The sequence below is a fragment of the Aythya fuligula genome, chromosome Z (genome assembly GCF_009819795.1).
Source record: "Aythya fuligula isolate bAytFul2 chromosome Z, bAytFul2.pri, whole genome shotgun sequence".
NCBI classification, from domain to species: Eukaryota; Metazoa; Chordata; class Aves; order Anseriformes; family Anatidae; genus Aythya; species Aythya fuligula.
Window position 1 is genome coordinate 52,586,777 of NC_045593.1, and position 17,518 is coordinate 52,604,294.

General features: G+C 42.9%; 1 protein-coding gene across 5 annotated transcripts in view; it reads right to left on the reverse strand.

Moving 5' to 3' along the window:
* The window catches only part of ZNF462 (zinc finger protein 462), a 93,641-nt gene that overhangs the window by 36,339 nt on the left and 39,784 nt on the right, over positions 1-17,518 (reverse strand). For all 5 annotated transcript variants that reach the window (XM_032205759.1, XM_032205758.1, XM_032205755.1 and 2 more), the window contains exons 2-6: positions 17,097-17,348; positions 11,000-16,497; positions 9,904-10,068; positions 7,581-7,684; positions 1,232-1,350 (exon numbers count right to left, since the gene is read on the reverse strand). In XM_032205759.1, coding sequence (XP_032061650.1) covers positions 1,232-1,350; positions 7,581-7,684; positions 9,904-10,068; positions 11,000-16,497; positions 17,097-17,316 — 6,106 coding nt within the window. In that variant the 5' untranslated portion in view covers positions 17,317-17,348. The remainder of the gene's footprint in view (positions 1-1,231; positions 1,351-7,580; positions 7,685-9,903; positions 10,069-10,999; positions 16,498-17,096; positions 17,349-17,518) is intronic.

Consider the following 17,518-nt stretch of genomic DNA (forward strand, 5'->3'; position numbering starts at 1 on the left):
AAGCTAATCCACAACACCCATCCAAGTACAGAGAAGGGTCCTAGCAGAAGCTCTGTGAAATCTGAAACCAGCATAGGAAATGGAGTACAAGAAAGACCAACAATCCCTCCTACATTTTGTAGACAAAAAGTGTCTTGGATCAAGGGTGATAATTACCTTTATTAAAAATTATCAGACAGTTATGAATTCCTCCTATCTTTTCTCCTCATTTTCACATCTTCCTCCTCCATACCATCTTGAATATAACAAGATGTGAACAAATAATAAAGGAATGTACTTCTAGACCTTTGTTATCTGTGCCAGTAGTTTCTGCACGTGAGTTGGAAACAACTGATCTACTTTGCAGTCTTTTAGATCAGCCAATAGTATGTCATGTGTATCAGAGTGGATGTCTGGACAGTGGTTTGGGGTTCGTTTTTTTGTCTGTTATCCAGGAAGATGCAACAATTGCAGACAGAAACAGCGGTTCTTGCCTCCAGTTTTCTGATAACTTTTCAATGCATGATGCATGACACTGCCAAGAATCTAGGGCCATGGAGTGAAGACAAGACACCTACCAGGATATTTTGAGCATCAAGTTTTTTAACAATCACATGTGCAATACTCTGTGGTGATCTATCTTGTATGATATATCACCTTCCCAGTTCTTGTTTAATAGAAGCATGTTTGCATGCTCACTTGTATGGATTCTGTACTGCAATACAGAGAACTCCAAGATAAATTTCCATGTGCAATAATGGAATGATGATGTTCTCAGTCTGCTGAACACAGACTTGAATCCCAAAACTTCCAGTGTTTGGCTTTACCATGAAAGCCAGCATAGGAATCCACCAAAACCAAGATTCAGTCCACAACTGTTTTCCCACTTAAAGCACAAACATAAATACAAACATAATAGAGCAAAGTTCAGACAGTGGTATAAGCTGACTAGATTTACCTGGAAACATGCAAGCATAATAAGAACAAATCATTTACAAAAATGAAATCAGAAGAAAAGGAAAAATTTCTAGAAGTACTCATCACAGTTTTATAATTTTTTTCTTTCTGAAAATGTTATCCAAATTTCTACTGATTCCAATAGGTGCACAGGTTGGCCAATCCTGACTTGCCATTGAAATCTTACCCAAATCTGGTGACAAAACACGTGACTCGAACCAGCATCTCTCATCAGCAACAAGAATACATGGGCCATTTCTGCTGCTGCACTGCAAAACTGGGAGAGAAAACTTACCAGCATGAGCCTTGAGTATATGGGTTTTCAGGCGGCTATTATAAGAGGACTTGAATGGGCACAACTTGCAACGGAACGGCTTATGATGTCCATGGTGGGTCTGCATGTGACGATCCAGACTTGAAAAGAGAAAGACAAAAAAGGGAAACACAAAAAGGTAAATAATTTCAACTATTCCTTCAGATGCAAGGCAAAACAGTTACAGCATTAATTAAATAAGAGCCAAACCAGGCTCAATTACAATTTCTCATACAATCTCTTTAAATTCAACAGGTCTACCTACAGATAAAGTAGAATCTAATTTGAGGAAAAGGAGCAGAGCTGACACCAATTCTGTTATGCAGAAAGCAAGCCTCTTAAATAACTTCTAGTGCAAAATTAGTATAAATTAAATTATACCTGATTTAGACTTAAAGGAACAGTTGAAAGAAACAAGTAGCAGATGAAAACAGTAAAATTATCATTACAGAATATTTTTCCTTGGAAACATTTTTGTGGAAGTATGCCCCCCTTTGTCCTCTTGAAAAAAAAAAAAAAAAAAAAAGAGAGGAGAGAAAAAGGAAAAATAAAAAAAAGATATTTTTGACCAGCTTTAATGAGGAAGACTTTTGGTTACAGCAGCAAAAGCAGATTAGAGATCCTGCTCTGGGGAGGGTGCCAGCAGGCTGCAGTTGATGAGTTCCAGGATTAAAAGGCAACAGAGTTTCAGGCAGAACAGAGTGGGATATGCTGCACAAAGCTCAACAAGAGAAGAAGGGGTGGCTAAGACCAGCCTCTACTTTCTTCAGGGAAACTGGAAGCTACTGACAGCTTGATAACCAGGGTGTGATCAGAACCTGCTCTCTCTCCACAGCTTCTTTTAACAGTTCAGTAAAATTTAGATGGGGGAAAAAAAAAAAAAAAAAAAAAGGAAAGAAAAAAAAAGGACATTGCCACAGTTTTTACCAAAAGATCAAATTCATTCTAAAGTCCTGCAGAGCTCTGCAGTTTCTATGCTGTGTCTCACAGTCAAGAGTTCACAGTCTCCAGGTGGTAAGTAAGTAGCTTCAGCTTGTGTTGTAAACATTTCCAGTACAGCCTCTTCCCTGGAAACATTAATGCTTTGTGATCTAGTTTTCGCTTGAGTCTCCTTACACGTGGCGATAGAACAAAAAGGTAGTTAGAGAGGGCTGTAGGAGTAGTAATTTGACAGAACTGTCCCCCACTTGCCACCTTATTCTAGACATATTTTAGGCTTATTTCCTTGTTTTACCTAAATCATCACGTTCTTCTTTACTGAATATCAACATGGAATCAAGCGCAGGCTGTTCCAGCCCTCTCTCACTACACAGATTGTCATGGGATCTTTAGTCCCACACTGACAGAGCTTAAACCAGAACATCCCTGTTTACAAGACCTAACACTAAAGTCTGTGTCTTCAAAAATCTGATGGTTTAAAAAAAAAAAAAAAAAAAAAAAAAAAATAGAAATAAACTTATGTCCCTCTCAGGGCCGCTTCAAATAAATACAACTTAAAACAAATCCAGGATGAAGTTTGCAGCATGACAAACTGTTCAGCTTTTCCAGAGAAATAGGAAAAGATGTCTCAATATGCAGACTGGACCCACTTCTTAGGGACATCTGCTGCTTCATTGGGACCCCAATTAAAGTTGTGAAGACAAAGCTTCCTACTCTGTCTGATGCAGCCCTCAGGTTATTATCCATTATTGATTTTTCAGGCTAGTAACGCTGAAGTTTCAAAGTCTGAGGGCAATCAAGAGAGACTTCAGAGCCTTGTGCCAACTGGTTAAGGGATCAGGAGCACAAGTAGCATTCTCCCCTATCCCTCCAGTTGCAGGGAATGATGAGGGGAGAAACAGGAAGAATCAGCAGGTCAATACCTGGCTCTGAGCCTCGTATCACTGGCAGGACTTTGGATCATGGGTTGTTGTACAGGATACCAGGTCTGCTGGCAACAGATGGGGTAGACCCATCTCAAAGGGGGAAAAGAATTTTTGCACAGGAGTTACCAAAGCTCACTGAGGGAGATTTAAAGTAGATTTGAAGGGGGAAATGGATAAAACCAGGCTCACTAGAGACAAGTCTGAGGTCAACATACCAGTGGTTGTGGGACAGCGTGCTAGCAAGGTCCTATGGTCTGCCATCCCAGCAACGTTAGGGGATGGAGAGCCATGTGACAGAAAAGGCACAAGAGATATTGTTGATGGGTGACATCACTGAAGTGCCTGAGAATGGTCACATAGTAATTAAAACTTCTTCCCCCCAAAAGGTGACAGAATCAGTAGCCCAATTGAAGTGCATCTACACCAATGAACACAACATGAGCAACAAACAGGAAGAACTGGAAGCCATTGTGCAGCAGGAAAACGAATATAGTTGCCATCACAGAAATATGGTGGGATGACTGGAGTACTGCAAAGAATGGCTATAAATTCTTCTGATGCTAGAGAGTCAGTGGTGAGCCCTGTATGTTAGGGAGTGGTTTGACTGTCTTGAGTTTCATGATGGTGAAAACAGAGTTGAGTGCTTATGGGTAAAAATCAGGGGGAAGGCCAACAAGGCAGATGTCATGGTGGATTTCTGTTAAAGACCATCCAACCAGGCTGACAAAGTTCCTGGAGTCCATGGAAGATAACTTCCTGACTGAGCTGATGAGTGAGTCAACAAGGGACGGCGCCCTACTGTACAATTTGCTTGTGCACAAAGAAGGACTTGAGGGTGATGTGAAGGCTGGAGGCTGTCTTGGGCATAGTGATCACAAAATGATAGTTTTCAATTCTTGGAAAAGTAAAGAAGGAGGTTAGTGGAACTGCCACCCTGGACTTCCAGAGTACAGACAGCCTGCTTAGAAGAGTGGTTGGTGAAGTCCCTTGGGAGGCAGTCCTGAAGGGCAAAGGTGTCCAGGAAGGCTGGACACTCTTGAAAATGTAAGTCTTAAATGCAAAAGGGGTTCCCATACCCCTGAGCTGGAACATAGGGATAGGAAGCAGAATGAAGCCCCCATAATCCAAGACAAAATGGTTAGCGACCTGCTACACATCTTAGACACATACAAGTCTATGGGGCCGAATGGGATCACCCAAGGGTAATGAGGGAGCTGGAAAAAGTGTTCACCCAGCCACTTTCCATCATTTATCAGCAGTCCTGGGGCTAGCCTGGGAGATGCCAGTTGGATGGAGGAAGCAAGTGTGATGCAAAACTCCAGGAAAGGCTCGAAGGAGAATCCAGTGAATGTACTGGCCTGTCAGTCTGACCTCAGTGCCAGCAAAGATTATGGAGTAGATCATCCTGACTGCCATCATATAGCACATACAGGATAACCAGGTGATCAGGCCCAGTCAGCAGTGGTTTATGAAACTGTGGCTAACCTGATCTCGTTCTGCCACAAGGTGACCTGCTTAGTAGATGAGAGAAATGCTGTGGATGTTGTCTACGTAGACCTCAGGAAAGCTTTTGACCCTGTTTCCCACAGCATTCTCCCGGAAAAACTGGCTGCTCATGGCCTGGATAGGCATATGCTCTGCTGAGTGAAAAACTGGCTGGGTCCAAAGAGTTGTAAGTGGAGTTAAATCCAGTTGGCAGCTGGTCACAAGTGGTGTCCGCCAAGGCTCAGTACTGGGACCAGTTCTTTTTAATATGTTTATCAATGATCTAGACAAAGAGATCAAGTGCACCCTTTGTAATTTCACAGATGACACCAAGTTAGGAGGGAGTGTTAAACAGCTTGAGGGTAGGAAGGCTCTACAGAGGGATCTGGATAGGCTGGATCAATGGGCCAAGGCCAACTGTATGAAGTTCAACAAGGCCAAGTGCCAGGTCATGTAGCTGGGGCACAACAACCCCATCCAACACTACAGGCTGGGTGAAGAGTGGCTGGAAAGCTGGCCAGTGGAAAAGGGTCTGGAGCTATCGGTTGATCGCCAGCTGAATACAAGCCAGCTCTGGTGGCCAAGGCCAGCAGCATCCTGGCTTGTGTCAGAAGTAGCATGGCCAGAAGGACTAGGTAAGTGATTGTTCCTCTGTACTTGGCTTTGTTGAGGCCGCAGCTTGAATAGTGCATTCAGTTTTGGGTCCCTCACTACAAGAAAGACATTGAGGTGCTGGAGCATGTCCAACGAAGGGCAACAAAGCTGATGAAGGGTCTAGAGAACATGCCTTATGAGGACTGGCTGAGAGAACTAGGGTTACTCAACCTAAAGAAAAGAAGGCTCAGGGGAGACCTTATCACTCTCTACAACTACCTGAAAGGAGGCTGTAGCGAGGTGGGGGTTGGTCTCTTCTCCCAAGCAACAAACAGTAGGACAAGAAGAAATGGCCTCAGAGTTGTCAGGGAAGATTTGGGTTGGATATTAGGAAAAGTTTCTTCACTGAAAGGGTTGTGAAGCATTCAAACAGGCTGCCAGGGAAGTGGTTGAGTCACCATCCCTCGAGGCATTTAAAAGTCACGCAGATGTGGTGCTTAGGGACATAGTTTAATTGCAGACTTGACAGTGCTAGGTTAAAGGTTGGACTTGATCTTAGAGGTCTTTTCCAACCTAAATGATTCCATGAAATCTCTCAAATAGTAAGATACTGAATGCTTGCAGCAAATACTTGTAGCAAATATTAAAACATGTTTTAAACAGCTGATAGGCAATGAGCTTGCTGAACAATTAAAGCACACTGTCAAAGATGTGTATAACACGTCTAAGCTATTCTAAAATACATACCTTAAGATGTTCAACATTATAATATTTAAAACTGTATTCATGACCACATATGTTGCCAGCACAATTCTTCCAAGGGCACGTTTTTAAGTTTTGGTAAGATTCAGGAAAACAGTGTGTCAATTAAACACTGGTTTGGTTTCTTTCATGAACTTAATCTCTCAAGACAACAGTTGCATCGGGATCAAAAATAAAAGATAAAGCAGACCACCTCAACAATAGCAACAGCACCTATTATCAAACTAGGTGGTAACTGTAGTGTTCTTTGCTGCTATTCACTACTTTCTGACTTCCAATCCTTCTACTTGTAGGATAATACTTTATTCATTTCCTAGGTAGAAAACAGAGTAACCAGAGACAAAACTCAACACAAGTCTGATTTTGGAAGCAAACCAATTTACTAGGCAAACAGCAGGCTTGGCTTTGTGAGACAAGAGAGGTCAGGACATCCCCATTGTTGGCCTCAACAAAGATGGGTGGCGTATGCACAGTAGTATCCATGCTTCCCCCACCCTATGGATCTTTCTAACATGGCACACCAAACTGTGGCATCAGTTTGTCATGACACTAGTAGAAAACTCGGTTTCCAGTGTAAGGAGTATAAAAACACTTTGTATTGTGCTTGTCTCCCACATACATTTAAAGGCAAAACAGCAACACATTGAACAAATTTGAGAGTGCTGTTGATAGTGCTACAAAATGTCTATGTTGAATGAGCATGTTAATCATCTCTTCTTTTGTTAAAATGGTAAAGGAGCAGCTCTTTACCAAGAAACTAGAAAAATGTGTGTCACATATGATACATGTCACACAGAAAACTCTGTGTGTCAGTCCAACATACTCCATTTTTTGGGGGAAGGTTTATATATATATATATATATATATATATATATATATACAAATATATATATATTTGTGTGTGTGTGTGTATATATATGTACGTGTGTGTGTGATGGTAAGAATTTTAATAACTACCCATCTGATGGCGAACTCAACCTGTAGGAACAAAATCATAAGAATTCCAACTATTTTTGATGACTACAAATTTTTCACATGCTGCATGAGACAAGGAAACAACTGATGGAATCATAAGTATACCATGCTGGTGTGAAATTGAAATATTTTAGAGTGAAATTGCACACCATGATTAAGGAAAAAAATCTATTTTTAAGGAATCTTATGATAGCTATTTAACATTAGATATGAAAACTCAATGATCAAGGAGTTGTAGTAGTTACAAACGCGTAATTGTGTGCAGCAGAAGTTCATTGCGTATTAACGATTAAAAAGAAACATACTTCTCTTCTTGACCTGTTAGGTCTCATACATTTGACATGGCTTCATAAGTGGTAAGCTTCAATGTGTACCTACTGAAAAGAGTTGTATTATTTGGATTGCATGCTTTTTCCCCTACATGCAACAAAAAGGGGCTTAAATAAATTCAAGAAGATATAAAGATGTGACATTTTAGAAGCAGTTACAAGTAATGATGGCTAAAGGGTTTGCAGCACATAAGATACCTAAATGCTGAGAAAATGGTTGCTAAAAATCAAGTTGAGTGTACTCCTCTTCACTGTCAACCTATAGAACAGTAGTGCTAATCTGTGCTTCTTTTGAAAACAAAAATAAAAGCCAGAACTTACTTGTGCCTGAAAGCAGAGACAAAGGAGCAATACTGGCAGCTGTACTTGTCTTCCCGGGTAAACATGGCCAGAGCCAAGTGACTCCTCTCGTGAGATCGCAGACCCTGCATAGACATCAAAACCCGGTCACACTGGCTGCAGTGGTAGCCCCCAGGCCTGGTTTCATCTTCCAAGGATGCTCCAGATTCAGCTTCTGTAAATTCCACAATGCCAGGGTCTTTGGCTCCCTCACAACCCTCCAAAGTTGTGTTTGAAGAATCTTCAGCTTCCTGCTAAAAAACACATACCCCCCCAAAGCCATCAATTCTCTCACCCTTCTGCCCTTCAGGCTTTCCCACGTGTTCATCTTAATTCCTAGGTTTCCCACTACGCTGTTTTTCTAAATATATCCCTACACAAGCTCCATATTAATGGCTTTCTGAAAAAAGAGCCTATTCTCGGGAGTGGAAGAGGTAATTGTATGTATACATACATGTTAAAAAAAAATCTCTCTGCACAATAAAATAATGAATGCAAAGAGATCAGAAACTAAATCAACTCTCTCTCAATAGTATTTATATGAATCTTCTAGACTTTATCAGTGAAACCTTAGTATGGTATAGAGCAAGTTCATTTTAGTTTATATTGCTCTAGCTTATAGTGTAGCTACTTTACAGACTGATAGAGTAGTCCGTCTTACCACATAGACTTTGCCCATCAGTGTCAAATTCATAAGAAAGAAGCAGGTGCTCTAAGATCCCAGAATCCTTCTTAAAAACAAAAAGCAAACAGAAAAGGTCTTTTCTTATTCCTTTTCTTAACTGATCTGTCCTTTCTCTCTTCTAACTAAAGCATGTGTATTTGCAGCAACTTTAAAAACCCGTAAGAATATCTGCATCATGTTCTTTCAGCCTTGGATTTCAACTTTTGTTCCCTGCTGCATAACATCTATTTATTCAAAAGATGGCATTGACCCCACATTAACTTCATAACTTCATGTGAGAAGCTGGGAGGAGAGGAAATGGTCTGATAGGAGGGAAACATCACTGTCTATTAGCAGTAAGGTAAGATTAAAAAAAAAAAAGGCACATGGGAGGGCAATTAAATCTCTCTGAGGCTGCATGAGTTTCCTCAAAGCACACAGCTAGTGTCACAAAAGAGGCACCCTAAGTCAGGCACTGAAACCTGCAGCAGGAGCACAAGGAAAAGGAATACAGACCTAGCTCCTGCAGCTTTATTGCACCTGCACTGCCCCTTACAATACCGTGGAAATCAGTCTGTGGAGCATGGTCTATCCTTGGAGATGTCCTAGAAGATGTTCTCTTTCACAGGGAGAAAGGAACAACTTTTACAACTAATCACCTGAATGGTACCACCATCTCAGCTGGCCGTTTCAATGTTTTGTCTGGAGCCAGTAAGGAAATCAGAGAACCGTAGAACAGCTTGGGTTGGAAGGAACCTTAAAGGTCATCTAGTTCCAACCCCCCTCCCATGAGCAGGGACACCTCCCACTAGAACAGGTTGCCCAGGGCCTCATCCAACCTGGTCTTGAACACTTTGAGGGATGGGGCAACCACAGTTTCTCTAAGCAACCGGGTCCACTGCCTCACCACTTACAGAATGAAGAATTTCCTCCTAACATCTAATCTAAATCTACCATCTTTTAATTTAAAGGCATTCTCCCTCATCTTGTCATTGTCTGCCCAAGCAAAGAGTTGCTCTCCATCTTTTTTATAAGCCCCCTTCAGCTATTGAAAAGCTGCAATGAGGTCTCCCCAGAGCCTTCTCTTCTTCAGGCTGAACATCCCCAGGTCTCTCAGCCTGTCTTCATAGGAGAGGTGCTCCAGCCCTCTGATCATCTTCGTGGCCCTCCTCTGGACCCAAAATTTCATGTGCAAAGGTATACCATAAGCAAGTTCACAATTCACCCATTTGAACGCACACTTACTCTTCTTAAAAGAAGAAACAAAAACAAAAACAAACAAAAAAGGAAAGCAGGTCTTTTATGTTTTAACTAAGCAGAAATGTAGCCCAGAATAGCTGAGAGAAAGCCTCCTGCTCATAAACCAAGTCTTTCGGTCATCAACGACATCAATTCCTTTGTGGCTGAGAAGAAATGAGAATTAAATAGTCTTCGTGCCCCTAGATCAAGAGTGGAAAAAAGTTAAAACATCTTAAAATAAACCAAATACACTGAAGAAACTTAATGTTTAAATGACTGAAACATTACACTGAACTAAAACACCCAGCTCAAAATCCATTCAACTTCACAAGAGCAGGTTTTCAACGAGTCCTTCATTTTAAACAATGTTAAAAGGTTTAATTACAGTTTTAAAATTCTCACCTTTACTGTAGCTGACACAGAAGAGACATTTCCATACTGGACATGCTTGCGGAGGTGATTACAGATGGCTCGAAGTGTTGGATGGACTTCCACACAAAATTTACATTTGTAGCCAACCACTTTCCGCTCTTTAAGTTTTGAAACATCTTCCAAGTGCCCAAAAGCCTATGAGTACACAAGCATAAATCAATTCGTATGCTAAATTGGGCTTTGATATCTCATTTTTAGAAATGCAGGCCAGATTTTGCAGCTGAAGGGAAATTATGTTTGATATGCACATGTCCTGTTTTGCAGGACTGTAAGACCAATTTTTGTTGATGTCTATCACTGCCTCTAGAACAAGTGGGCAAGGCATCTGTGCAGGAGAGACCTTCAGGTCTTGCATAACAGTGGTTCTCCAGAAGACTATTCAATCTGGCCTTAAACTGCTCTTTCACGACCCCACCACATCCCCAACAGCTGTGAGGGGCTTTTCTGCAGCAACTATATTCCAAATCAAAGCAGAATGAAGGGAGTGAGCGAGCAGGAAAAAGAACACAATTTGGTCTTCCAGTGATGGTGCACTAGTCCAAAGCTTCAGTCATCAGATAGATTCGTGTCATGTTAATATTGAGCGCTTTATCAGTGAACACACTGGAAGAGATGAGCTTGAGAAGTAAACTGACGCGTTACTCAGAGGTACTCTTAAAAAGGAAATTGGACATTTTGTGAAGAGTATGCAACAAAGTAAATGGCAGCCTTGCAACACAAGAACTAGGAACTGTCAGATACAGATGGCCTTCCAGAAGGGTGGGAGGAAGGGAAGGAGATACAGAAAATAGCAGTAGGAAAGGATAGGGCTTCCCATGGAACCTAGGGAGGGGTGGAGGATGAAGGAAAGGATGAGGAAATTAAAGCAGAATGTATAATTGACTTATGGAGCTCACTGACACACTGAGTCATTCATTAGCCTGTGGTCATTTGGCTGTCAAAGAGAACATGCAAGTGGGCATTAGTAATAGGCAGCCTCTTGGGGTGCAGAAGGGTAGTGTTTTTGTTTCTTTCCCCTGGCAGGGCAGGGAGAAGAGGGAAAGAGACCAGACACAGAGATCCTTACCCTCTCTTGTTTGAAATCTGCAAAAGCACCATCTGCATATTTTTGCTTGCTCAGAAGCTGCTTCCTCCTCTCCTGACGTTTGGCACGCTTCTGGAATTCCTCGTTGTGACCATTCAAGTGTGCAGTCAGCTCTGCCGTGCTATGCAATTTCATATCACAGTGCTTGCACTGGTAGACAGCATTCTGAGAGCGGGTGCCACTTCCCAGTATGGTAAAGTCTCTCTTCAAATCCTTGCTGTGGTGGTCAGTGTAATGCATGCACAGCAGCTCTGCTGTGCTGAAGGACAGCTTGAAACATTTTATGCACCTGAATGGAAGCCACTCAATTTCCTGAGCCTCACTCTCCACCTCAGGCTTCTCAAATTCATTCCTCTCCTCAGTTGGAGTTGGCTTTTCATGCTCATCGGCATATACGGCAGTGAAGTAACCCCCCAGTTTGCTTGCATGCTGCTTCTTCGGGAAAACACCAGGGTGACGCTTCATGTAGTGAGACACAATACCCTTTTTGCTGAAGGACTGGAAGGAACAAAGCGAGCATTTCTTCTTCTCTACAGCCCTTCTCAGCTCCTCACTCAACTGAGGAGTGTCATCTTTGGGAGGAGATGGAATGATCACTTTATTGGGTTTGTCGCTTACTGTCCTGGAGGCTGCTAAGCAGTGAGTGTAGTAAGCATCAATGTCATGTCTTTTCTGGTAGTGTGCCGCAAGCCCTTTGCGGATAGGGTTGGTGTAGGAACATAAAGCACATTTGAAGAGGTTGTTCTTGCCCTCTGGCTGTGCCCGTACATTGTTATGTTTGATGCGGTAGTGCCTCGCTATCCCCTTCCGGGTAGAGCAGAAATATTTGCAGAGCTGACACCGGAAAACTGTGTGAGACACTAAATGAGAACTGGAGAAATGAGGTGCTGCAACAGAGATTTCTCCAACATCCTCAGCAGCAATTTCTGGGGAGGCCTTGATTTCAGTCACCATGTCTGGCTCCAGTGAGGCAGACACCTTTGGTGGTGACTGGGCAAAAACATCAAATTCAGGTTGATTGTGGTATTTCTCATAGTGAATTTTGAGCTTCTCCAGTGTACCATGGGTATAAGGGCACAGCTTGCACCTGTAAGCACCATAGCCTTGCTTGAAAATCCTGCTCGTCTCTTCCACATCATTCTGAGCAATATCATTTGACTGCTCCACATCATGCACAAAGTCTTCAGCAGTGACCTTTATTGATGGGTGCCGTTTCTGGTAGTGTGTGAGAACGCCATGAATGCGTGTGTTAATGTATGGGCAATGTCTACACTTATATACAGCCCCTGGGTTAATGTCTATATCCTGAGCAAAATCTGCAGCTTTCACTTTCATGCCAGGATGCTTTTTGCCATAATGTGTCAGAAGGCCATGCAAGTTGTTGTATTCAGACTGGCAAACTGTACACTGATATGGAGTAGAGGAGATGGCAGGGTTTGCAGAAGACAGCTGCACCGTTTTCTCCTGGGAAAGACTGGGATCCTCTGCACACTCTGTATCCTGGTCCATCTGTGACGTTGTTATCTGGTCTTCAGAATCCATCCTGATTCCAGCTTCATCAGGCTGTGTGCCAGACTTCTCAGCAGCATCTTTCTCCTTAATGATATCTAACAGCACAGATTCATCCCCATTCATGGCCCAAGGGTGAAAAGCTTGGTAGTGATTAGTAATATCCCAAATGGAAGATGCTTCAAAAATGCAATCTCTGCATTTATAGGACTTTGCCTCTGTTGGCATCACTAGGGCAGGAGGGGAAGGATCAGGACCTGCCCAGAGTTTAGTTGCCATGTAAGTATAATCAACGTAATGCTCAGGATGTCTCCTTTGGTAATGCACAAGCAAACCACTTGGCTCTGTGTGTGAATAAATGCACCATTCACAGTGATAACCAGCTTCTATCAAGCCATCCAAAAATGCCCATCTGAGAATGGATGTGACTGTAGCTTTCAGTGTCGGGTGATCTTTCTTGATATGCTTCCTCAATGCATAGAAGTAAGGTGAAGTATAGCTACACTGCCTGCACTTGAGGGCTCTCAGCTTTGACTTGTCCCGTTCGGTGCTAGAGGTGTGAGCAGGCACGTTGCCAGTTGACTTCTTCTGGCTACGATCACAAAGGCTTCTAATGGTGGCTGTATGCTGTCTAATCACATCTGCATTAGCTTTGAAGTCGCGATGCTTCTTTTGATAATGAATGAGCACACCTTTCACGGTCCTGTTTCCATAATCACAGTGCTGGCAGAAAAACATTTCATTCTCAGGAGGATTCACAGAGGTCTCGGAACCACCTCGGCTCAACTGCTGCATTGACACTGGTGGCCTCTGAATACCAGGTGGCAGCTCACCAGCCCTCATCATTGCTGCAGTGGGAGGTGCCTGTCTGATATATTTGGCAGTGACCTTTATCTCTGGGTGCCTCTTCTGATAGTGGACAAGCACTCCAACAACTGAGCGGTTGCTGTATGAACAGTGTTTGCAGTAGTAGAGTTCAGTAGCAAGGTCTGGGGGTGGTGGTGGGGGAGGTGGAGGCTGAGAAGCCAAGTTGGACAGTTTTGGGGAGACAGGTGTCCCCATCTCAAAAGACATCTGAGCCAGGGCAGAGCCCCTATCAACAGAGACAACACGCATGGTCTTCTGAATTCTGAAATATGATGCTTTTTCTTCGGGGTGCTTTTTCTGGTAATGAACCAAAACTGAATGCATGTTAGGGCTTGCAAATGAACACACGTCACAGTCATAAACAACCACAGTATTGACGGAAGGTTCCTTCTGATTTTCACATTCAGGACTAAAACTCTTGGCGGCACTTTTGTTAAAGCCAGCTGGCACACCAGCCCCGCGAGCCACGGGGGTGGAGGTTGCCATAGTTTTTGGAGCAGAATTCAAGATCTCTCTCAGTGTCTGAGACTCTGTGTTCAGCCCTTCTTGCTGCTCAACAACGTAGCTTGAAAATATCATTGCATTGTTAATTTTCACGGTGGGATGCATTCTTTGGTAATGTGGCATTAGACTTCTAACATTCGGGCTTGTGTAAGAGCAGAAGCGACAGCGGTAGATCAGATCAGAATGATCAAAGTTCAGTACATTCATAGCTTCAGGGTGATGCTCTCCATAATGCTGCTGCAGGTCTTCAAAGTTTGTATAGTCAATATAGCACTCAAGACACCGGTATACTGCACTGTGATCATTGGGATCCAGGATATATCTAAAGCTGAATTTAATATAGGGGTGCATTCGCTGGTAGTGGGTGCTAACGCTCCGGGCAGATTTGTTGCTGAAATCACAGTGTTTACAATAGTAAAGCCTGCCAGAGTCATTAAACTCTGCATTCTCATTGTTCTGATCAGTACCATACATGTTTGACTGGCCCCCCAGAACAGAGGCATTAGGGCTCTGATGTTCTTTCATGCTGACAGAAGAATAATAGTCTTCCTCATCTTCTGATAAAGTGAGCTCAATCTCTGCTCCATTGGCAGAATTGTAATCATGCTGCAAGCTTCTGAAGTTTGCCTCCTTCTGGGAATCATTAGCCTCTCTTCCCCACATTTGCTGTGGTGCATAAGAACTGGAAACATCTATCATTGGTTCTGTTTGCTCTTCTTCTCTGTCTAACTCAACTTCTATCTCCACCTCATTGTCTTCCTCCTCTTCCTCATCATCCTCTACATTAATCACAGCATCTTCTTGCTGTTTGTTTTGGTTGATTTTGCTCTGCAGGTTGCTCGCTATTTCGTCAATCCTAGTTCTCTTTTTCACTGGTGAGAGATCTAAAGGGAAATCATTTGACACCTTCCGAGGGGCCTTTGCAACAAAGTTATTTTTAGATGACAGCCCAAGGATCGAGGTCTGGCTCTTCTTCACTGTGCTGGCAGAGGTGTGAGCATCTGCCTCGCTCTCTTGTGGTGTGTTGGATGGTGGTCCATCATATTTCGGCAGGTTGTCACAGAATGAGTGCTTGTGCTGCTGATGAACTCTGAGGCCTTTCAAAGTTGTGGTGGAATAGTTGCACATTGTGCACTTATATGGATGCTGTGAATGGGGCTGGGGTGATTGCTGCTGTTGTTGTTGTTGCTGCTGCTGCTGCTGCACTGGCTCCATCATCCCAGTTGACTTCCTGCCATTTATATTTCCACTCTCATAAGACACAGCACTGTCGTTCAAAGAAGAGGCGATGCTTTCAGTCTGAGAGTTCACAGTGTCCCAGTCTGATGTTGTACCTGTATGACATTGCTTGTGGGCACCAAGCTTTAATGAACTCTTGCAAGTGAAAGGGCATTCGTCACACTTGTACACAGCCGTCTTTCCAGACAGGTGGATGTTCTCAATGTGACGGGAAATGCTTCGGCGGTGCATAGTCAGGAAAGGACAAAAAGGACACTGGAACCTGTTCATATACCTTCTAAAGGGGATCCCCTTTGTTTCCAGGAGCTTGTTGCCATCAGATCCCATCAGCTGCTCTGCCGACATTCCTGTGGTCTGGTGATCCATGGAGTTCAAGCCATTCTCGCTGTCCATTTCATTTAGCTCTTCATCTGAGCTGGAGTCATTTAGCATACTGTTTGTTTCCAGGTCAGCAGAAGAATTTGTCATATCAGCAATTCCATAGCGGGATCTGTCAGACAAATTAACCATGCCCGAGTTGTGAGGTGACTTAGGCTTCATTTGAGGATAAGACACGGAAGAAAACTTGGAAGATGTAGAAGAGTTGGGCCTGATAAGGGAATTGCCCATAGAGCTTCTAAAGTTTGAGACATTAGCGTTCGACATCTCACGTCCTGTCGTATTCACGGACATATAGTTAGAGTTTGGGGAGGCATTCTGGACACTCTTGTTCTGTACATCAGTTGCACTGGTTCCTTCTTGTTGCTGCCTCAGGCTTGACAGTATTTTTACCATACTGCGGTGCTTTTTCATCATGTGGTCACACCAGCGCTCCCTTCGAGGTGTCTGGTAGCTGCACCATTCACAGCAAAAGTTGCCCCTCGACTTTGTCAGGGGCTTGACCATGGACTCCAAAATGCTCCGCTCCACCACCTCTGCAGGCAGCTCCTTGCAGGGTTCCTGCACTGGCACAGAAGCAGATGTTGATTCAGATATAGCAGTGGCAGCTGTAGGGGGAGTTGAACTCTCTTTCAGGTTGTTTTTGTGATACATTTTCTGGTGCTTAATAATCCTCGCACGCCTGGGTGACTTGTAGGTGCAGAACTGGCAACTGAAAACTTTGCCAAACCCTTCATGCATCATGATGTTGTAATTTAAGGAACTAGCGGTTGGTGGCCCCACTGAGCTCCCCCCAGCCTGTGTTCCATGAACCTTGCGTGTGTGCTCTATGAGGAGGTTTTTGGAACGGAAGTAGCGCACACAGAACTTGCACTGGAAAAATTTGTTGGTTGGTTTAGGATTTGGAGCCATATGCTGACCATAGAAAGTCTGGCTCTGGCTATAGTAACTTCCAGTCCCCATCTGACTTGTTGCATTTTGCCCTAAAATGAGAATTAAGGTGAATATATAAATAAATAAAATCAAATATTGAGGCTTTTTCTCCACCCACCCTATATGCATAAGAACACAACTGCATCTTGAACAACTATCCATCACACCAGGGTTCTCTTACTTACTTATGACTTAAGTACACTCTCCGTAGAGAGTACACTCTCTACACTTATCTATATATCTGGCGACTTTCAGAAAAATGGCCATTGTCCATAACATAGACATATACATGCTGTGGTGTAAACTTTGGGATGGACCATTTCCAAAATAATCTTCTTTGGGAAAAAAGAAAGCTAGTACACTAATAAGGTTGAAAATTTTAAGGTGGTTCACAGTGGTGAAGAACCATGAAAATCTGACAAACAAAAAGCATTATGAAGAAATACACTAAAAGCGGCTAATAAAACCACCCTCCACATTTCTATTTACAGGAAGAGCTGTGGTCAGAATCAATATGGCTGAAGCTAGATATCTGCTTTGCTGTCACAGCAGTAAGAATAATTGACTTTTTACAATCACATTAAAAGTATTAACTAATATGTACTAAAATAAGCCACATGTGAAATTGATGGTTAGAGCTGAGATTTACCTGCTATTTCATCTGCAATCGTAAATTCATCCTTTACAGAAGAAAACTCAACCTCAGTCTGGTTGCTAGCATTCATGGAACCAGACCTTGGCTGGCTAGGGCTTTCCTCCGAGACATCGGTTGGCTGCAGGAAAGCAGTGTGAACATCCTGAATATGAGCTTTAAGGTCTTCATACGATGGAGCTCGAAAATCACAGCCATCACACTGCAACACCTCCATGGTTCAAGAACGATCTTTCACATGAGAAAATTCTGCAAGAAAAAGAGAGGGAGAAGAAGAGAGAGGTTTTAGAGCAATGCCATTTTAAAAAATTCTGAAACAGGTAATATCATGCTTGTAAAGACAGTCGTTTCCAGATATTCCATTTACTGCAGTGTAAAACTCAACCTGTGCTTGCTATATGAAGATGCCTCAGTTCGGA